General features: G+C 37.5%; 9 protein-coding genes across 9 annotated transcripts; 5 read left to right on the forward strand and 4 right to left on the reverse strand.

Moving 5' to 3' along the window:
* Positions 1-1,320: 1,320 nt before the first annotated feature.
* On the forward strand, positions 1,321-5,668 carry B0P05DRAFT_555587 (P-loop containing nucleoside triphosphate hydrolase protein). The gene is made up of 12 exons (XM_051579813.1): positions 1,321-1,390; positions 1,448-1,630; positions 1,685-1,786; positions 1,843-2,109; positions 2,161-2,238; positions 2,281-2,365; positions 2,416-2,519; positions 2,566-2,701; positions 2,749-4,301; positions 4,346-4,724; positions 4,772-5,520; positions 5,568-5,668. Exons 1-12 carry the CDS (start codon positions 1,382-1,384, stop codon positions 5,625-5,627), a joined length of 3,705 nt encoding a protein of 1,234 aa, XP_051431569.1. The 5' UTR covers positions 1,321-1,381; the 3' UTR covers positions 5,628-5,668.
* B0P05DRAFT_599258 (uncharacterized protein) lies at positions 5,649-7,566 on the reverse strand. Its single transcript, XM_051583198.1, has 3 exons — positions 7,134-7,566; positions 6,870-7,087; positions 5,649-6,826 (listed from the first exon to the last, which is right to left on the reverse strand). The coding sequence occupies exons 1-3, from the start codon at positions 7,385-7,387 to the stop codon at positions 5,670-5,672; spliced, it is 1,629 nt and encodes a 542-aa protein (XP_051431570.1). The 5' UTR covers positions 7,388-7,566; the 3' UTR covers positions 5,649-5,669.
* A 978-nt stretch (positions 7,567-8,544) lies between these two features.
* Positions 8,545-10,033, forward strand: B0P05DRAFT_555591 (Mn2+ homeostasis protein-like protein Per1). The gene is made up of 2 exons (XM_051579814.1): positions 8,545-9,095; positions 9,142-10,033. Exons 1-2 carry the CDS (start codon positions 8,933-8,935, stop codon positions 9,933-9,935), a joined length of 957 nt encoding a protein of 318 aa, XP_051431571.1. The 5' UTR covers positions 8,545-8,932; the 3' UTR covers positions 9,936-10,033.
* On the reverse strand, positions 9,989-10,850 carry B0P05DRAFT_555596 (ferritin-like superfamily). The gene is made up of 5 exons (XM_051579815.1): positions 10,664-10,850; positions 10,558-10,620; positions 10,451-10,506; positions 10,322-10,376; positions 9,989-10,277 (listed from the first exon to the last, which is right to left on the reverse strand). Exons 1-5 carry the CDS (start codon positions 10,797-10,799, stop codon positions 10,030-10,032), a joined length of 558 nt encoding a protein of 185 aa, XP_051431572.1. The 5' UTR covers positions 10,800-10,850; the 3' UTR covers positions 9,989-10,029.
* A 782-nt stretch (positions 10,851-11,632) lies between these two features.
* On the reverse strand, positions 11,633-13,367 carry B0P05DRAFT_555600 (pyridoxal phosphate-dependent transferase). Its single transcript, XM_051579816.1, has 6 exons — positions 13,292-13,367; positions 13,038-13,249; positions 12,369-12,988; positions 12,126-12,316; positions 11,904-11,937; positions 11,633-11,858 (listed from the first exon to the last, which is right to left on the reverse strand). The coding sequence occupies exons 1-6, from the start codon at positions 13,357-13,359 to the stop codon at positions 11,721-11,723; spliced, it is 1,263 nt and encodes a 420-aa protein (XP_051431573.1). The 5' UTR covers positions 13,360-13,367; the 3' UTR covers positions 11,633-11,720.
* A 2,978-nt stretch (positions 13,368-16,345) lies between these two features.
* Positions 16,346-17,504, forward strand: B0P05DRAFT_605597 (uncharacterized protein). The gene has a single exon (XM_051583347.1). It carries the CDS (start codon positions 16,352-16,354, stop codon positions 17,057-17,059), a length of 708 nt encoding a protein of 235 aa, XP_051431574.1. The 5' UTR covers positions 16,346-16,351; the 3' UTR covers positions 17,060-17,504.
* On the forward strand, positions 17,014-17,407 carry B0P05DRAFT_555621 (uncharacterized protein). Its single transcript, XM_051579817.1, has one exon. The coding sequence runs from the start codon at positions 17,106-17,108 to the stop codon at positions 17,265-17,267; it is 162 nt and encodes a 53-aa protein (XP_051431575.1). The 5' UTR covers positions 17,014-17,105; the 3' UTR covers positions 17,268-17,407.
* A 353-nt stretch (positions 17,505-17,857) lies between the features above and the next one.
* On the reverse strand, positions 17,858-18,755 carry B0P05DRAFT_581091 (uncharacterized protein; the record flags this gene model as incomplete). Its single annotated transcript, XM_051582069.1, has 4 exons — positions 17,858-18,179; positions 18,223-18,522; positions 18,575-18,681; positions 18,738-18,755. The coding sequence occupies 4 exons, from the start codon at positions 18,753-18,755 to the stop codon at positions 17,858-17,860; spliced, it is 747 nt and encodes a 248-aa protein (XP_051431576.1).
* A 449-nt stretch (positions 18,756-19,204) lies between these two features.
* Positions 19,205-19,848, forward strand: B0P05DRAFT_476841 (ubiquinone biosynthesis protein Coq7; the record flags this gene model as incomplete). Its single annotated transcript, XM_051574932.1, has 2 exons — positions 19,205-19,654; positions 19,702-19,848. 2 exons carry the CDS (start codon positions 19,205-19,207, stop codon positions 19,846-19,848), a joined length of 597 nt encoding a protein of 198 aa, XP_051431577.1.
* Between the last annotated feature and the right edge of the window lie 175 nt (positions 19,849-20,023).

The following is a 20,023-nucleotide window of genomic DNA, read 5'->3' on the forward strand; positions in this document are numbered from 1 at the left end:
GCGACGGGCTGCCTTATCCTTGACTGCTTCATATTCAGCCAACAAGGTAGAATCATCTTTCGAGCCTGAGTCTGCCTTGCAAAATCGTCGAGTATAACCCTTATCGTCACATTCAAAACACGCCTGTGCCTGCAAAGTAGGGCAATTGCGACGAACATGTCCTGCTTGGCGACAGTGGTAACAAATTGGTGCAGCACCCTTAAAAGAGGCTGGCGCATGCTTATACCAGTAACTGAGGTGCAGTTGTTGAGTCAAATCCTTAGTATCGATGGCGTTGCCAACCTTATCCTAGGAGTGTAGCCACAGATGCTGGAATCCTTCCACTTTGCCAAAAGTGTCCTGAATTGCTTTATAAGCCGCAATACGGTTGACAAAAATACCAGGAGGGAAGAAGAACAAAACAGGGCCGGTAGTAAGTGGTTGACTTACAATACTAGCTGCTTTACGATTCGACATCTCGGATTCAAAACTATGCGATTTGAAGATGACTTCAGGCATACACTTGATTGCGTTGTTTTGGGAGCTGATTCTCGGTGTATGAGGAATGCGCGGTCTGTTGACAATCTCGGCGACCTTATTTCAAGATATTTTGCCAGATACTGTCATAGCTGGATAAAATAAAGAATTTTGTTTTAAGGTTTTACATGATGAACAATGAAGATAGTGTACAGAAGCATCTGATATATGATGAATAATGAATGTCATGTAAAGAGGAGGTCATGTATTTCAAATTCCGTTCTCCGTTTCTTTTCCTTGCGTCCAACCTGCTGCTCTCTGCTCTGACGATCGTTCTTTTTCTCTTTATTAATACTGGCAATGACTGTTTTATCAATTTGGTAGGAAGAAGAAGTCGAAACGAAAATTTTGGCAAAAAGACTCCAGGTACACAAAAGTAACGCATAGTGTTGTAGTGTGTTGAAGACAGCATCATGTAAAGCGAGAAAGTGTACTATGCTCTCAATAAAAGAACCAGTAACTTAAAGGAGTGGGGCCCACAAACATAAGTAATGGGAGACTGTCCAAAAATTTGACATCTATATTGCAAATTCAAACGAATTGGCCACATTTAAACATGTACCTTTTTGCCTGAACAAAAGTTGGTCAGGTTTTCGAATAATAACTGGACACCCGAAAATAACTAAGCTTTTATTCTCAAATGCACAAGCACCAAAAACAAAAACACGCAAACGTACTGTTAAAGTAAAGAATGATTGTCTTCAGTCATCCTTAAACGTCTATCTCAATCTTTCTATATGCGAAACTCATTTCCTTTTTGAAAAGGGTAATCAATTTTCTTTAAAACCCGACAACAAATGGATCATCTTTCTTTTCCCTTTTTTTTTTATTCTTCCTCTCTTTCTTCTCTTATACATTTTAGACTATGGCCAAGGTACTTAGCATGCGCTTAATGCTAGAACTCATTGTGTTTGTCTTTATATACGTATAGAAACTATTGGGAAAGAAAGGCGAAAAGAAAATTATTAAAGCCAACCGTCCTGCACGAGCAGACTGGAAGGAAGGCGTAAAAAAGAAGCAAGTGGGTGTGTCTGATATGACCTTGCTTACGAAAATTACAAATGAGGCTATCAATGAAAATTTGCAAAAGAGATGGCAGAATGCCGAGATTTATGTAAACTTGTCTCCTTTTCTTGATGGGCACTTTTTAACTCATTTCTATATGTAGACTTATATTGGTCATGTATTGATTAGTGTTAACCCTTTTCGAGATTTGGGTATTTATACAGATGATGTTCTTACAAGTTACAAGGGCAAGAATTTACTTGAAGTATGATATCATTTTTGGAGACAAAAAAAAACCAGTAGCTGATATACTATATTTAGATGCCTCCTCATGTTTTTGCTATTGCTGAATCTAGTTATCACCATATGAATAGTTACAAGGAGAACCAATGTATCATTATCAGTGGTGAATCGGGTGCTGGTAAGACAGAAGCTGCCAAGAGAATTATGCAGTATATTGCCGCTGTTTCCGGTGACGGACAAAATTCGTCCATTAAAGAAATTAAGGAAATGGTCTTGGCAACCAATCCTTTGCTTGAAAGTTTTGGGTGTGCAAAAACACTGAGAAACGATAATTCAAGTCGCCATGTAAGCCAAACTTGAGTAAACAAACATAGACATATTTATGGGTTATGATAGGGTAAATATTTGGAAATCCAATTCAATGCTCAAGGTGAGCCTGTGGGTGCTGTCATTACAAACTATTTGTTGGAAAAGGTAAGCATATAGAAACTATACGTTGATTGACGCATTTCTTAGAACCGTGTGGTTGGTCAAATTGAAAATGAAAGAAACTTTCATATCTTTTATCAACTCACAAAGGGTGCTACCCCTGAATATCAACGTAAGGTTTCTCCACGCTTCATTGTTTGTTGTTGACGTTTTTCTATATAGAATCCTTTGGTCTCCAAGGACCTGAAAGCTTTTTATATACAAGTAGAAGTGGTTGTTTGGATGTACCTGGTATTAATGATGTTCAAGACTTTCAAGATACTTTGGTAAGGACAAATAGGTCATTATACGGTTTTGTTTAACTGTGTATAGAATGCTATGAATGTGATTGGTTTAGAGAAGCATGAACAAGATGAAATCTTTAAGATGTTGGCTACCATCTTGTGGTTGGGTAATGTTGTATTTGTAGAAGATGATAATGGGAATGCCATGATTTCAGATGCTGATGGTAAAAGTGCACGATACAGGATATACATTTACTTATATTGTGTATAGTGGCCAATTTCATTGCTTATCTTATGGAAGTGGATGCTGAATCACTCTCAAAAGCGCTTACAAGCCGTGTTATGGAAACAACGCGTGGAGGCAGAAGAGGCAGTGTGTACGAAGTGCCTCTCAATATTGTTCAGGCAACAGCTGTACGTGATGCCCTTTCTAAAGCCATTTATGAACGCCTGTTTGAATGGATTGTGACCCGTGTCAATGTGTCGCTTCAAGCACGTACTGCTCATCAATATACCATTGGTGTCTTGGATATTTATGGTTTCGAAATCTTTGAGGAAAACAGCTTTGAACAACTCTGTATCAACTATGTGAACGAAAAACTCCAACAAATCTTTATTGAATTGACATTAAAGGCAGAACAAGAAGAATATGTGCGTGAACAAATTCAATGGACACCCATCAAGTTCTTTAACAACAAGATTGTGTGTGATCTTATTGAAGAAAAGCGACCTCCAGGATTATTTGCTGCTCTCAATGATGCTTGTGCTACTGCTCATGCTGACTCAGGTGCTGCTGATAATTCGTTTGTGCAACGTCTTGGTTTCTTGTCTTCTAATCCTCACTTTGAATCCAGAGGCTCCAAGTTTTTAATTCGTCATTATGCCGGTGATGTGCTTTATAATGTAGAAGGTATGACTGACAAGAACAAGGACTCTCTCTTAAAAGATTTGCTCAACTTGGCCACTGGTTCTTCCAACCAGTTCATTGCCAACACTTTGTTCCCTGAACGTATTGACCCTAATTCCAAAAAGAGACCTCCTACTGCTGGTGACAAAATCAAGATGTCATGTAACACTTTGGTGACCAAACTGATGCAATGCCATCCCAGTTATATTCGTACTATCAAATCCAACGATAACCGTAGTCCTTCTGAATATGATGAGAAGCGTGTATTGCATCAAATTCAATATTTGGGTCTCTGTGAAAATATCCGTGTACGTCGTGCTGGTTTTGCGTACAGAACAACATTTGAAAAGTTTGTGGAGCGATTCTATCTATTGTGTCCTACAACCGGCTATGCCGGTGAATATATCTGGAACAGAGATGCACAAAGCGGTGCTCTAGAAATCCTAAAGCACAACAATATTCCTGCGGAAGAATGGCAATTGGGTACGACCAAGGTCTTTATTCGTCATCCTGAGACCATTTTTGCCTTGGAGAATCTGCGTGATAAGTATTGGCACAACATGGCCACTCGTATCCAACGTGCCTGGAGAGCTTATGTGAGATACAAGATTGAATGTGCTAAAAAGATTCAACGCTTCTGGAAGCAAAACAAGTACAATATTGGGTATCTTCAATTACGCGAATATGGACATCAAATCCTTGATGGTCAAAAGGAAAGACGTCGATACTCTCTTGTCAGTATGAGACGATTCACAGGTGATTATTTGGATATCAAACAAGGCTCTGGTCTATCCACCATGATTCGAAATGCTATTAGCTTTAAGGGTAATGAAGATGTCGTGTTTAGTATGCGTGGTAATACTCTGGTTCCTCGTGCCATGCGTTCTAGTGTGCCCAGTCCAAGAACATTTGTTTTAGTAAGTCAATCAGAATCAAGAAGTATATATTTATCATCCCCTAGACAAATCAAAACCTACATATTGTAGTGGCCACTAAGAACGGTAAGGTATTGTCCATGGTCGATGAGAAGGTTATTAGCTTGAATGTGATAAGTGGTATCAGTGTTTCTACACTTCAAGATGACTGGGTTGTGCTGCATGTAGACTCTTCCCCTGATGGCGATACAATCCTCTCTTGTACTTTTAAGACTGAAATGTTGGCACATATCTTACAACAAACAGGCGGTCGTATCAAGGTTTCAGTGGTGCCTCAGATTCAATACAAAAAGAAGGGAGGAAAAGCAGTGACTATGAAGTTTGTCAAAGATGAAGCTGCCAAGGGTGATGGTGTTTATAAAAGTCATGTTGTCAAAATTTGTTCAGGTTCTCCAGCTGGAAGTCGTATGTAGAGTCTATCTATAATGTCTTTGTACTCAATTTTTTTATAGAATCTGATCCTCCTTGTGCTGTCAAAGCAAGACCCACACAAAGTACAACTCGATCTGCACCTCGTAATAATGGACGTCAGAAACCTGCACCCAATACAACGCATGCTGCACCTACTGCAAACCGCTCTGTACCACCACCACCTGCTCCTCCAGTCGCATCCAACGCTTCTCCACCTCCACCAGCTACACCTTCTTTGCCTCAATACAAAGCTATCTATCCTTTCCAATCGCAAGAAGCAGGTGAAATTGCGTTCGTCAAGGACGATATTTTAGAAATCTTAGAAAAGGACGAGAATGGATGGTGGTTAGCACGTCATAATGGGATTGAAGGTTGGGTACCTAGTAATTATCTGGAAGAGTATGTGCCACCTGTTGTCAGATCCACACCTCCTCCCCCTCCTCCTCCAGCACGAAGAGCACCTCCTTCTGCACCCGCTGCACCCGCTGCACCCGTTGTACCCGCTGCGCCCGTTGTACCCGCTGCACCAAGTGCCAGTGTACCTGCTTGGAAACAAGAGTTAGAAGCACGTAAATCGGCTGCTGCCAATAATCCTAGTGCGCCTGTGCCTGTTGCAAGAAGAGTACCACCTGCACCAGGACCTAAGCCTGTCATTCCTGCCAAACCTAGTAGCATGAGTAAACCTGCTATTCCTTCTCGACCTGGTGGAGCACCTACACCAGCTCCCAGAGCACCTCCTCGCAATGCCAATGGCACGCCTTCTAATGCGGCTGCTTCTTTAGCTGATGCTGTAAGTAGAATTGCTTTTATCTATTTCATACTCATCTTTTATTATAGCTCCGTGCACGTAGACAACAAGCACCTTCCCATCATGATGATGATGACGACGAGTGGTAAAAAAAACAAATAAGGAATAAATTAGAGAAATGTACACATTCTTTATTTGTTTTGTTTATACAGGGCTAAAGGCACATCATCGTCTTTTCTATTCTCTTCATCACTTTCATCTTCCTCTTCCTCTTCGTCTTCAGAAGAGGAACTATCACTGATTTGCTGTCTATTTGGACGTTGATCAAGCTTTGTATATAAACTTTTTGTAGCCTGTGTGGGTGCTTTGATAGGTCGAGCATTCTTTTGAGGATTGAGATAATTATCAGGTACAACAAACCCTGTGGGTTCTGTCTTGAGACCATTTGTAGGTGACATGAATGTGGTATGTTTAGCACCTTTTTTAGGTTGAGGGGCAGAAAGAGGTCTCTTGACCAGTCGCTTCTTTCTCTTTCTCTCTTCACTCGGATATGGATTTGTATTGTTGTTGTTGTTGTTGTTGTTGTTGTTGTTGGCAATGACTGATAGATACCAAAACATTTGATTTGAAATTAAGACTTGTTCATGAAGTGGTCGACGAGGATTGGCTAATTTGATATGTGATAGTTTATAAATCGCTCGTTCAACATGTAAAGGTAATCGTGTCATGTACATTGGATTCAATTGAAGATCTTGTTTATCGTCTTTTTGTGCAAGATTGGCTGTTGCTTGGTCAATGTTAGGAGTATAGTTGTGCTTTGGTTTTCGAGAAAACAGAGAAGAAAGTGTGAATCGTCGGTTTGTAGTGGATGGTTCTGCAGGTATTTTGGTATCTTCTTGTTCATGTGTAGTAACGGGATCAACCTTGTTCTTTTTTGATTTTTCATCTGACCAAAATGCCCAAGACCAAGCACTTTTACGATGTGGTGTAGATGTAGATACAGACCGTGTGATGACAAAAGGTGTAGGAGGAGAAGTATCTTCTTCTTCTGGAATAGGTTCTCTTGTCGCAATGCTTAAATCGCGCACTTGTTGAACTGGTTCTTCTATAACTAGATTATCAGATAGTGTAATGCCACCCTCAGTGACATGATAGTCTGATTCACTCTTTCGTTTCACTAAAGGAGGTCGTTGTTGATTGACTGGTGTGACAGACGAATTTCTTTTGAAATTAGTTCGTGCACCTCTTCTTAATAAAGGTCGATCGCCTTTTGGAACAAGTGCTCTTGATTGATCCAAGGGGGATGAATTTCGATCAAATATCAAGAAATCAGGCACATTTCGATATTCTATAGGCTATAAGCTACAGAGTTATTTTTATGTGACATTTACCTCCTGCAGGCGGAAACTGTAGACTCACACTTCTTCTGAGCGTCTTGTTTTTCCTTGCTTCTTCTTCCATGAGTTTCTGTTGGTCATTCGCTGTAAAATACTCGGATAAAATAGACTGTCTTCGTCTTGTGCTCTTTCTTCGAATCATGAGTCCATGTGCCTCTACGTATTTCTCGAATTCAGTAGGTGCAATTTCTGGATGTTGTGATGCTGGCACCCTATCAATATGGTTATTTATCTATCACACTTGTGCGATAGACTTACCAAAACAAATGAGAAGGGTTTGAAGTAAGTATATTGATCACTTCTTTTCGTACTTGTTCTTTTTCTGCAGAATGACTGAGCTGTCGAGTCAAGGAAGGTGCGCGAGTGAGTCCAGTATGATGTTCTGTCTCTGTTGTGGTGGGTGTAGGTGGTGTGTGTTCTTGTTTGAGTTCTTGTGGTTCTTTTAGCAAGTCCCACTCATCTTGTTGAGAAGGGCTGATTTCAGGTAAAGCGATCAAGGTATTAGTAGACATAAGGGAAAAAAAGAAGCAGATAGAAAAGAAAATAGGTATATATTGATATTTAAAAAAAGGAGGGGGAAGTTGACTTTCTTATGCAAATTGTATGTATGTAGTGTATTCAGGGGTAGTTTATAACATATAGAAAATAAAAAAGAACAATGATGATCAGTACAAAACAAAAAAAAAGAGTGAAAAAGGGAAGGAAGCAAATAGAAATCGAGGTTTTTTTTATGGTTCTACAATACGCTTTTTTTGGTCATGATAGGAGAAATCATATACGCACAGGTAAGAATTTCACATATAAATTCGATCCTTAGTCTATGACTACAGCTTTAATAATTTCGGTCATTCAATATCACACTAAAAAAACTGCAAATAGAATTATGTACGTTTATTCACACTAGAGAATATAAGGCAAGAACAATATGGATATTAGTTGTTTTTATTGTTCTCTTTTTTTTTTTTTAAGTAGAAGCCCAATGCACAATCATGCTTATCCAACATGAATGAAAATATGACATAGTTAAATGTCCGCATCTGCAAGAAGGTATGAAGGGTGTTGTCTAAGGGTCAACATTGAATATCCTTGATTCTTGTTTATGCTATTAGCAATGTATTGGTCATAATGACTGTTGCGTGTTTCAACACTTGTCTTATGAGGTCCTTTTTGAGTTTGTCCTTTTCTCAATGTCCTTTTTATCAATTGTTTAGTATACCAAACACCGCTTCTGATATCAGCATGAATGGTTACACGCGCCAAACAGCCTAATGCTGAGTTGATCTATAATTGTCAATGTAAATTAATATCATAAAAAAGGAGCTAAACAATTATCATAGACTTGAAACACTAGGATTTTATTCAAATGGTCAAAATCAATTATGTCTGTAAATATATATATATATATTGTCAAGCAGTAATTTGATTTCCTTTGTATGCGTTGATGGTGTTTGGTATTCTTGTCTCTTTCTCTCTATATAAACCCTATGATCCTCATTAGCTATATTATATGAGTCATATATAATGATGAATGACAATATCGTACAGCCATAACTATAGCATTCATGGTATTTGATTAAGAACACTTTGCTTTAATTCAATAAGAAGTATTGTCATTGCGAGGACTCTTCAAATCTTTAGAATGGACTTATGTACGCTAATGAATAAGGTTGAAACATGACAATATTTTTGATAAAGTATTTTTAACTTTTTCAAATAATGGTTCTAATATGAAAACTGTAACTTAAAGACTAGCTCAGAATAGCACTAATATCCATTTGAAGAATCTTTGAAGGGTTTTGCCAATTGATCAAACCCCAAAATGACTTTCTATAAAAGATGGAGAGGTTCTTTAATCAAAAGCTCATTTTTAGTTTGTATAGAGCAAATGTGTCAAAAAGTAGCATTTATGCAATTAGAAATTTTCTGTATGCCAAATTTTTACATGCTGAAATGAGTAAAGATTAACCGATACAGTCACGAAGCATAGCAAGATAGAAAAAAAAAACTATCAAAATATGTACTAATTACGTCGTTTTCTTGTTTTCTTTCTGTTTGTTATGTTGAGACGTACTTTTTTGTTATTTATACTATTTTATGCTGCATTTGTGTTTGCATCAGACGGTGATGAAAAACCAGTTTTCGTACATTGTGTCAAAAAATGCATCAATTCAACATGCCCAACACAACTTGACTTTACTTTACGTCTATTAAAATGGACATGTAGGGTAGTGTATTTACATAAAATACATAATAACATATTCTATAGGTCCTGAAAACTGTCGTTATACATGCATGCAGAACATCACTGATAAGGCTATTGCAAACCATACCACTGTTTACCAATACTATGGTAAATGGCCATTTTATCGCTTTTTCGGCATTCAAGAGCCCGCTTCCGTTTTATTCTCAATTGGTAACGGACTTGTTCAAGGCTATTATTTTTTCCAGCTTCACCGCCATACACCCTCCAATTATGCTTTGCGGCCGTTGCTCCTCTTGTATACACTTATTGGTATGAATGCTTGGGTCTGGAGCACCATATTTCACTCAAGAGACAAAAGACTGACTACCTTGATGGACTATTTCTCTGCTGCTCTTTATGTTTTGTATTCATTGTATTTTGCCATAGTCCGTGTATGTCGGATTCAGAAAAAGAGCACAATGATTGCGCTGGCCGTAGTCTGTAGTTGCTTTTACGCAGCCCATATTATCTACTTGACCTGTTATGAATTTGACTACGTATACAATATGATGGCCAATGTGATGGTGGGTACACTGCAAGTCCTTGTTTGGGTATGCTGGTATGTGCTACAGAAATTAGACTGTCATGCAATTGATCGTCCTTATGCTTATCTGGCTGTCATGTCAGGTATGGGTGTTTCACTTGCGCTGAGTCTTGAACTGTTTGATTTCCCTCCTTTATGGCGTGTTTTTGATGCCCACAGTCTATGGCATTTTTCTACTATTCCATTGACTATTATTTGGTATCGGTTTTTGATGGAGGATATGACATTTGAAACAAGTGGTAAACCTTATCAAATGAAACTCTTGCCATCCTAAACATGATCAAATGAACTTTTTCACACACACACACACATACACATACGTAGAGATTTTAAACATAAACATAATTTTTAATAATAAAATAATCGCTTTAAGCAAGATCAAGAGGGCTACCAGTGGCACGACTACCAGCACCGGTGCCTTCTCTGTAAAGTTGTTGATCCCACAAATAGACACCAAGACCTTCACCGACACGATTGAGTTGTGTAACCATATCAGCCAACTTCTTAATAGCTTCAACTTGTTCACCCAAATAATAAGCTTCAATAAAGTCACACATTTGTGGATCGTTTTGGCTATCGGCAATCTTGTGCAAGTTTAAGAGAGACTTGTTGACATCTAAAGAACATGTTAGTCTACACCAAAAAGAAAAAATAGCTTGCCTTTTTCAAGTTGAAGGGCGGATTCAACAGCATTTTTAGCAGACTTCCAATCAGTCTAGACACAAAAAAAGTTGTCAGATACATGAAATCTCACGCATGTGCACGCGTAGTCAATCATTGGATGCTTACCTCAGGAGCTTGCAAAGCGCGCAAGACAACTCTTCCACCTCTGGTGTTGACATAGTCTAAAAGGTAACTTGATCAATCACCATGAAAACAAAAAAAGGCTTACTTACCAATTAAACGTTGAGCATGTTCTCTTTCTTCTTTAGCAGATTCGCGAAAGTATTTTTCCAAACCTAGATCATATCAGAATACTGCGTAACAGAATGATCAATATACCTGGTAACGCAACAGAAGAATGTTGAGCCCAAGCAGCCATGGACAAATAGACTTGAGAGGCTTGCAGTTCAGTATTGATTTGTTGGTTCAATCCTTCTTCAGATTGAGTAGCAAAGTTTTGTTTGGCAAGAGACATTTTTTAAAGAATAAAAAGATGGGGGGTGACAATTAATATAAGAAGTTTTGTAAAGAAAAAAAAGCAAAAAAATAAAAACTGAGATTTTATAGTTGAAGGTTTTTAGCATTATTGTGTTTTGTTACACACATGTTCACACTACTATACAGACGCGTTGGTAATACGTATTGAATTTTATTTTTCATGCAACTTGAAAGGCGGTCAACTTCGGTAGCTATGTCCGGCCTTAAAGTGACATTAGTAAAAAAAAAAAAAAAAAAAAAAAATTAAAATGTCAAAAAAAAATGCTTTCTTCATTTTCCAATTTTTGGATAGGATTTCGTTTGCCTTTCTGTGTAGTTTGAAAAAGCGCTTTTGTCAAACATCAATTGTTTGTTGTTCTTGCAACAATCGCCGCTCCTAACGTAACACATACTCGTAATTGTTCCAGGTATCTTTTTTATGAAAACAAAGCTGTGATATAAGTTTTATAACGAATGCTGCAGGACAAGCGATTCAGCTTGAAAAGACAAAGGATACGATTTGATTTCTTTTTCTTTTCTTTTTTTTTAGAAAGATGCATGATGCGGGCTGAATAGTCTCTGTTTAAAATGTTGGGAATTGATTATTTGACATGTCCTCTTAATTTCTCAGGTTTTTAGATGAGTCAGAATTTTCATAATCATCCAGGAAAACCTTGTTTGAAAAGTGTAAAAGAGACAATAGAAATCAGAAGACAAGCGATTCAAAGTACTTGTTTATAGCAAAAACATTAAATACTTTCTATACATCATCTTGATCTTTCAATGCATGCTGGATGTTGTTCTTTTGTCTCAAAAATCCACATCCCTCTATATGATAAATAAAAACTTTATTGCTTGCTTTGCATAAACATTTTACAAAAAAAAATAGATGTAACACAAAACTGAATACGATCTGGTACTATTCTTTGGCTGTAAATTTTCGAATGACGCGCTCAATATGATCCAATCCAAGCTTGAGTTGATCCATAGGTGGACCAAAACTCAAACGAACAAAATGATGGCAAGGGGATTCAAACAATTCACGACGATGCGAAGGCTAAAAAAAAATGAGGATGTCTCATCAACAACAAAATATGCTTACATTCACATCAAAAAAGATACCAGGTACAACGATACTATAGCAAATGTTTAGATAACACCAGATGGTTTGTTCCACTTACACTTTTTCCTTAAGACATTCTTCAAAGAAGCAAAGACCAATGTTAATGGGTTCTGGTAAATGCGATAAATCAAGCCAGACATAAAAGGTGGCATTAGGTGGTACTTTGACATGAAGTCCCATTTCATCTAATCGTTTCAGCACATAATCTTTTTTTGTCTAAAATGACGTTGAAGTGCCTTGGCTTCATTTCGAAACTTTTCAGGGTCCAAGAAAGGAATGGCTGCTAATTGAAGGGGATGGTTTGCACCACCTTCTAAAAACGACCCTGCCATTTCCATTGCTGTAATAACTGATTTGGGTCCTACAATCCAGCAAACACGCCAGCCAGGCATCTAAAAACAAAAAATTGTTCAACATGAATCCAACCAAATCCTATGCACTTACACGAAAGTTCTTTGTAAGACCATCTACCACAATAACAGCATCTTTATTCACGTCTTCCACAAACTCTGTGATACTGACAGTCTTGCCTTCTTTTTGGTTGTAAATATAGGCGGAGTAAAATTCGTCCATGACAAATGTTGCGTGTCGTTCTCTGGCAATATCAACCAGCTCAGCCAATTCTTCATCTTTAATGACTTGACCAGTAGGATTACGAGGATTTGAGGCTACAATGACGCCTAAACCACGCCCAGCGATCTCTTTTCGGATAGTTTCGGGGTCAATATGATAATTTGATTCTTCATCTAAGGTAGCAGGAATAGGCACAAATCGTTTGAATACAGAAAGCATTTGTTCATACGCTGTGTATTCAGGCAAGAAGTAGCCTACATTCACATTACCAATCACAGAAGCAATACGAGATAGACCTGCACGACCACCAGGAACGATACAGACATTTTCGTGCGTATATTTGGATTCCTTGCCTTGACGATAGATTTCGTTGTATAAATTAGCCACTGCTGTTCTTAATTCAGTGGTACCGCTTGTAGGTGCATATTCATACGCATCGTGTGGTATGTCAATCGTTTCTGGTCTATCCATACAGCCCTCAATAGGACCCACTATACGGTATTAGCCTCTCCTTCTCTGTATGTGTGTATACACTTTTACCTTCAGGTGCGCCTTGACCAAAGTTGGACCATTCTGTGTTTGTCGAAGTATATCCATTCTTTGTAGCACGATCCATAACGTAAATAACACCCGTGGATCCAGGGTGTTCAATACCATACACATTCCCTTTGTCTTGGGCTGAATGAGCTTTATTTTCATTACCTGGCGAATTTCTTAACAATTGATGTGCATCAGAATCATGTTCTGCAAGACTAAAAACAATTAATTCAAGCCCAAGTTACATTTACATTTACATTTTGTTTCGAATCTTTTCTGCGATATCTTTCAAATGAAAGCGAGGTTTATGTTCTTCTGTTGACATGATCTGTGTAAGGAAAAGAAGAAAGAGAATAGAGCGTCTTAACCCTTGTTTTTTTATAGTCTTACATATCAATCATGATGCGATTTTTTCGTCATTTATATTCATTTCACTATCCACAAACTCGGTGTGAGCATGCTTGGCAAATTTGTTCGTGTAACTTTTCATGATATCATTCATAGCCAACAATCTCAAATGACATGTAGCTTGTTAAAACCACCCCTTTTTGATTTCTCTATTGCTCACGTTGTCGATCGACGACACAAAAATTGTTCGTAGCAGTTTGAAGCGAGATTTTTCTATGGCGTTTTGTATTGCTATCAGCTAGTTTGAGAGTAAAGAAACAATAGACATAAGAAATTTTAACTATAGACTATTTATATAGAGAAAGAAAAAAGAAATCAAGACTCTAGTCATCAAGGACATGTTCTTCAATTTTTTCTAAGGTTGTCTTCATCAATTCCTTCATCTGGGTAACTTCAAACGCGCCAGGAGAAAAAGAGTCAACTGTGGTGGTGTCAGGTATTTTAGTTTCTCTGTAAAAATAGCGGTTGGCAGTGAGCATATCAAGGGTAATGGAAACCAATTAGTTTTGTAACGCACAAAATCAACAAAAGTTGATTGTTTTGAAAAACGGAGTCCATGGTCATAAGTATCAAGGAGACGGATTAACCTGGTGATGCTGTACATCTACGCTACTAACACGGCTATATAGGCTAAATAAACACAACTTGCGCCACCATGCTTTCGCTAAGGGGTGCTAGAAGGACGCCATGAAAACACATCATGCACACTACACCTTCAGAGAAGATGCAACATTCCATAGCTCCTGTAACGACCTAAGATAAGTTATGCGATTCCTACATCTTTAACACGGCTCGTTCTTGAATTATCTTGTTCATTAAATGTGTGAATAAAAAACCCTTGTAATGAAAATTCTATTGTGCTCTTGGTGTTTGAGAATCGATGCCGTATAATTTGGGTGTGTCCGGAGATTGAATATTCGATAAAGTAAAAGCCATCACAGACCTTCTATAAAGATAGAAGCCGTCATCAGTGAATATTTGCAAAGCACCAAATCTCTAAACTTTAATGATTTTGTTACAAAGAAAGAACGAGATGTTATTAACCTATCCACCACGACTAACTCAACGAACGTGTTCAAGCTGATGACACTATAGATAAACAAGTATAATAAGACTGTCAGAAAGATTCGTCCAACAGCCCATGTGCAAAAGAAGTGAGTAGATTTCGCAGAACGTAAAGCGCATTCTACAGATCTAACTTCTAAATTTATAGGCTCAATAAGACCACGATAGCTTTCAAAAAAATCTATGCCGTTATGTGTGCCCAAGTGAGTGATTGATTGATTGAAGAAGAAAAAAACTACTTAACCAACAGTTGACGTTATAAACTGCAAAAGAAAATCGCAGAAGTAGATTCTTACAAGACTTCCGCTGCGTATATTCTCAAGACGAACAAAGCTTTGCGCGATTCAATAAATAACGACCTATTAGATAACAATGTAAAGCAGCCTTCAGCAATATAGGACAATGAACCTAATTATAATGAAGACAAGGATGAAAAAAATGAAGAACAAGATGAAGAAGGCACTGAAGTTGTTTAGTTAAAGACAATTACCACACAAAATTTCTATAAATATTCATGGGCGACTTATAGAATCACTTACCAACAGACTGAATGGGAAAGTCTTTGATCCTGTAGCTTATATTGCCCAACACAAAAACAATCTAAGTGCGCCGTTGAGTATGTACACTATTCTCCAAAGAGAACCAAAACAACCAGAGAAAATTAATTTGTGGGACAATTCTTCACTGTAAAATATAAGCAAAACCAAGTAGTTATTTGTGAGCATGTGTTGCATAAAATCTGTTAAAAGTAATACCAATTGAGGATTATGATACTGTCGACGAAACAAGGTTGGGCCAATAAAAAAAATTGGTCATTTCCAAATTAAATTGGGACACGGAAGCGAAAATGGGACAAGGATATGAAAATGGGACGACAATGTTAGTATTTTTCATACAAATCAAAATTGATTTTTGAGAAGAACTCCTGCCTGTAGAATCCTTAAGCCCTCGCTAATCAAAACTCAGGCATCACATTCGAGGTGGCGCTTTGTTGGGTGAACATGGTAGGGCGTCCTTGGCCGTTCCAAATAGATTGAGCGATTGTGAACATATTCTTTGAAGCCATAACGTCTCGATCCCAAAAAAAAAATATTGCAGTTTTTGCAAACTAATACTTGATGAATCTTCCGTTTTTCGATACCACTTCCTTGCGTAATATGCTCCAATTTATTTCAAGGCACGAATCGCAAGTCTTTATAATACAGAAGTGTCAATATTCAAATTATGACCAAGTAAACATTACATACCTTGGATGTCTTATACTCGTCTATATCCAGAAGTAACAACTCTCCGTGTGATGTTTGGGTTGTTAAATGAAAATAGAATAGAACAATAAAGAAAACAAAGAAATACAGTGAGACTGTTCAGTACTTCTTTATTACAAAAATAATTTGATTGTTCTCTAAAATATATCTTTTCCAGGTTGTCTTTTATACTACCTGATTTATTGACTAATTATGATTACTGATTATTGATTACTTAACACTTTGACAGCTTGTGCCTGGGAGTTGACTATGTAAATTCTGCTTTCATTCTCCTGGTTATCTAAAAGGTACAATCATGGTTTTCTTATTTGTAAATATCCATATTATCCCAATTACCGTTATTTACTGTCATTATACAATGCTTACTTTATATTTATGATGTATAGTGCTATAAGTGATTATTCATTTATAAGATGAAAGACTATTTATTATATTTTGTATTGAAAGTGCTCAGATCACCACAGAGGGTATAATGATCAGCTGCATTTATTTTACAAGGTATTTGATTTTAAACCGCTTAGAATCAAGTTGTAAGTACATAGTAGTAAAAAATGTTTTTATATAATGGTCATTTAAAATATGTTTATTACCAGGATTGAATCTTTATTACCCACTGGAACAAATAAGAGGCTCTTTGGTAACCTGATCAGATCAGACGGTTTTTCTGTTGATTTTGTTTTTAACAAACGAACAATCACAGAAAAACGTTTAACCAAGCAAATCAATCAAGCTGATCTGATCCTGGATGGTTTTGAGCAGCATAAAGTTGGCAGCCACTATTTACCAATAGGCATAGATCCAGGAAGAAAAAGGGTTTTCACTGCATTTGTTGGTTCAAGTGATAATATTAACAACTTCAGACAATGTTCCATCAATGAATATTACCACTTGACAGGCTCTACAAGATTCTCAGCAGAGCAAGAGAAGAAAAAGAAAGCATGCGGTATCAAGACGATTGAAACAAATATACCCACCAATAAGACTGCCAATGAATCACTGTATATAGAGTATGCCATTTATATGCTCGAAAACATTGGTCGTATTTTCAGCTTTTACAATCAAGAAACTGCAAAAGAAGCCTTTTTCTTATACCAGGGTCGTCAAAGAGCACCGGAGCAAATGGTAAAAATGTTGTTAGATGGTACAAAGAAATACAACAAGAAGTCAAGAGGAAACAAACGAAAAAGAGCAAAGAACAAAGGGAAGCGGAAAAAGAAGGGGGATAAGTCTGGAAAGAAGGATAAAGGAAAGAGAAAAATGGCACTGAAAACAACAGAAACAAGGTAAAAAGCTACTTGGGCATGGCTACGATAATTTTTATACTCATAAGTTTATGATACTTAGAGAAATCAATTTCTTTCAGTACAAACAGAAGGTACCACTGATAGTATTTGGTAGTGGCATGTTTGGGAAGGACCATGTGGAGATGAAAACGGTCCGGACTGGTGTCACTAGTCTTCTATACAGAACGTTGAAAAGAAGAGAGGACTGGTGACTTACTCGTTGTGGACATTGATGAATATTTGACGTCCCAAATATGTTCCAAATGTGAAAGTAGGACTTTGGGTGGTATTAGTGGTGCCCGCGGTAATAGTGTTCTCGTTTGCAAGACGTGCAGAACATTATGGCAGCGTGGCATCAACGCTAGTTTGAATATGATAAACATTGCCAAGTCAATTTGGAAGGATGAAGGCCGTGCAGAACGATTCAAGAGAAATTAAAAAGAGAAGCAATGATCGCCATAATAAACACGGTATTTCCTTCGGGAATTAAGATTGTTATAGGTAAAATCATCTAACATGCTATTGTACCTTCTCTAATAATTCTTCTCTTTCTGTTTAATTTCCATTCTTATTTCGTCCAAAATAGGTAAGAAGAGCATCTAAAAATTAATTTTGATTCGTCCAGAAAAAAACTAACATCGTTTGAATTCAAAGTAGAAATACTGTAAATTGAAATGAACATTTTTTTTTCTCTTATGGAAGCACTTTGTCTAAATCTATCTTTAGATGCCACCTTTTCTTTATTTTATTCTACATTGTTCTTTCTTGATGCAAACAAGTGCTTTTTCTTTTTATTTTTTTTTTATCGATGGCGAATATGGGTATTGCCTAGTTTATCTATAACTTCTTCTAAGTCTGACCCTTCATTGTCTTCTTCATTGTCTTCTTCATTGTCTTCTTCAGTGTCTTCCTCACTTTCTTCTTCAGTGTCATCAAAGGCAGTAAAAGCATTATCTCTATTATGATTTTGAAATAAATCATCATCTTCGCTATCATCTAAATCGTCTTTCTCTGCCTTTTGTTTCTTTGACTTTTCATCTTGTTCCAATTGTGCAAGGTATTCATTTTGTACAGCAATCACTTCAGTTGAATCTTTACATTTAGCATAACGCGAAAGCAATCCACTACCCAATATCAGCATACATTTTCCTTATTTTTCTTCCTCACCCATTCACGTTTTTAAAGGCATGTCCCCACTTAAACTTTGACATCAATTCATCTCCATGTTCAGGGAAACCGGTAATATGGAAAATAGCAGCCAATGCTTCAGCACAGTTTAGTTTCCAAGGCTTACCGTAATTTACTGGATTAGTAGCCACTAAATAAGGCAAGAGACGATCCGTAGGGCCTCTGATCTTACTGAAAGGTACTTCGTCAATGCGTGCCCAGGAACAATCGACTACACCTGCACCATAAAGTTCAACAATTTTTCTATCTGCTGGCGAAACTGCCTTTTCTCCAACAGGGCTAAAAAATATAGAAGTATGAGCCCCATGTATAGATATAATTAGATTTTTACCTTGCTACAATACCACGGAAACGCTGTGTTAATTTCAGAGTCTTGAGCATATCGCATCGAGCTAGTTTGACACCAGAACAACGCTTAGGATCGCAATGCTTAAAATCCTACCAGTGACTGTCAGTAACATGCTAGAGGCACGCTTTAAAGGGTTCTCCTTTACCCACATAACAACTGGCATAGGAATACTAGAACCCGAGTCTTCTTCCACTACAGTATGAATGCATTAGTATTCTCTCCTTGAGTACTATATCAGATTACCTAGGCCTTCTTGTTCTCCGAGTACACTCAAACTTGCACCTGCATATCGATCGTATTTGTTTCCTTTTCCAGATCTAGTGATGTATAAGACAAATGACAGTTCTGCGCTCATTACCCTGCATGAGGCCTTCCATGACTTCTTGTGTTTGATTTGTTTGATTTAGAAGCACTCTTTTTTTGATAATCTTCTGAATTCTTTTTACCCATCCTACACTTTACTGAAAAAAAAAAAACTTTTTTTCGTAGCCTTAAAAGGAATTCGAAACCACTGAAAAATAAATAGCGGTCCCCCTCCCCTCTCACACTATCATTTTATCATTCTATGTAAACATGCTTCGTTCTACACGTCATGCCCTTTTCTTTCGTACCATGTCAAAGCGCAAACTCGCTACTTATCATGCTGCCCCTGTTGTGAGCCGCCCATTAACTCCAGAAGAACATAAAGTGATTGAACCCATGATTCGTGTTGATCAAGCTGGCGAAGTAGGTGCTTATTACATCTACAAAGGACAGATTGCTGTCTTGGGAAAAGACAAGAAACTGAAGCCTATTCTTCAAGAAATGTGGGACCAAGAGAAATTACATTTAGCCAAATTTGATGCCTTAGTAGGCCATCATAGAATAAGACCTAGTTTCTTGCGTCCTGTTTGGGAAGTGGCCGGTTATACTGTAGGATTCGGAACTGCTTTAATAGGTAAAGAAGCAGCGATGGCATGTACAGAGGCGGTAGAGACTGTGATTGGTAATCATTACGATGATCAACTGCGTGAACTGGTAGCTATTAAAGACCATAATCAAGAACTTGCTGACCTTAGCCAGGTAAGAAAACAAATTGTATTTAATGCCTATTCATTTTATTACCATAGACTGTAGCCAAATTCAGAGATGAAGAATTAGAACACCATGATATTGCTATTGCTCATGATGCTCAACAAGCACCTTTGCATTCTTTACTCAAACATGTCATTATGCAGGGTTGTAAGACTGCTATCTGGATTGCTTCCCGCGTGTAAATGTTACTTGCATTATAAACTGACATTAAAAAATTCTTGCTTATGAGGTTTTCATATGAATGTCTCTCTATTGACTAGAAGCGTGATGCATGGGAATATATGTAAAGACCCGTTTAAATTCCGCAATTCAATTCCTATTTAACGCGTTTATTTTTCTCTTTTTCTTTTTTCTTTT

The sequence above is a fragment of the Gilbertella persicaria genome (genome assembly GCF_025201335.1).
Source record: "Gilbertella persicaria strain CBS 190.32 chromosome Unknown B0P05scaffold_43, whole genome shotgun sequence".
NCBI classification, from domain to species: domain Eukaryota; kingdom Fungi; phylum Mucoromycota; class Mucoromycetes; order Mucorales; family Choanephoraceae; genus Gilbertella; species Gilbertella persicaria.

Coding starts and splice junctions, on each gene's coding strand:
- B0P05DRAFT_605597 (XM_051583347.1), top strand. CDS start 16,352: ATGTTTATTACCAGGATTGAATCTTTATTACCCACTGGAACAAATAAG.
- B0P05DRAFT_555621 (XM_051579817.1), top strand. CDS start 17,106: ATGATACTTAGAGAAATCAATTTCTTTCAGTACAAACAGAAGGTACCA.
- B0P05DRAFT_555587 (XM_051579813.1), top strand. Junction 2,110..2,160: donor ACGATAATTCAAGTCGCCAT/GTAAGCCAAACT, acceptor GGGTTATGATAG/GGTAAATATTTGGAAATCCA. Junction 2,702..2,748: donor CATGATTTCAGATGCTGATG/GTAAAAGTGCAC, acceptor TATTGTGTATAG/TGGCCAATTTCATTGCTTAT.
- B0P05DRAFT_599258 (XM_051583198.1), bottom strand. CDS start 7,387: ATGTCTACTAATACCTTGATCGCTTTACCTGAAATCAGCCCTTCTCAA. Junction 7,088..7,133: donor AACCCTTCTCATTTGTTTTG/GTAAGTCTATCG, acceptor CCATATTGATAG/GGTGCCAGCATCACAACATC. Junction 6,827..6,869: donor ACAGTTTCCGCCTGCAGGAG/GTAAATGTCACA, acceptor TATAGCCTATAG/AATATCGAAATGTGCCTGAT.
- B0P05DRAFT_555600 (XM_051579816.1), bottom strand. CDS start 13,359: ATGTCAACAGAAGAACATAAACCTCGCTTTCATTTGAAAGATATCGCA. Junction 12,317..12,368: donor GTCTTACAAAGAACTTTCGT/GTAAGTGCATAG, acceptor TTTTGTTTTTAG/ATGCCTGGCTGGCGTGTTTG. Junction 11,938..12,125: donor TTTAGACAAAAAAAGATTAT/GTGCTGAAACGA, acceptor CATTTGCTATAG/TATCGTTGTACCTGGTATCT.
- B0P05DRAFT_555596 (XM_051579815.1), bottom strand. CDS start 10,799: ATGTCTCTTGCCAAACAAAACTTTGCTACTCAATCTGAAGAAGGATTG. Junction 10,621..10,663: donor TTCTTCTGTTGCGTTACCAG/GTATATTGATCA, acceptor GATATGATCTAG/GTTTGGAAAAATACTTTCGC. Junction 10,377..10,450: donor GCGCTTTGCAAGCTCCTGAG/GTAAGCATCCAA, acceptor TTTTGTGTCTAG/ACTGATTGGAAGTCTGCTAA.
- B0P05DRAFT_555591 (XM_051579814.1), top strand. CDS start 8,933: ATGTTGAGACGTACTTTTTTGTTATTTATACTATTTTATGCTGCATTT. Junction 9,096..9,141: donor ACGTCTATTAAAATGGACAT/GTAGGGTAGTGT, acceptor CATATTCTATAG/GTCCTGAAAACTGTCGTTAT.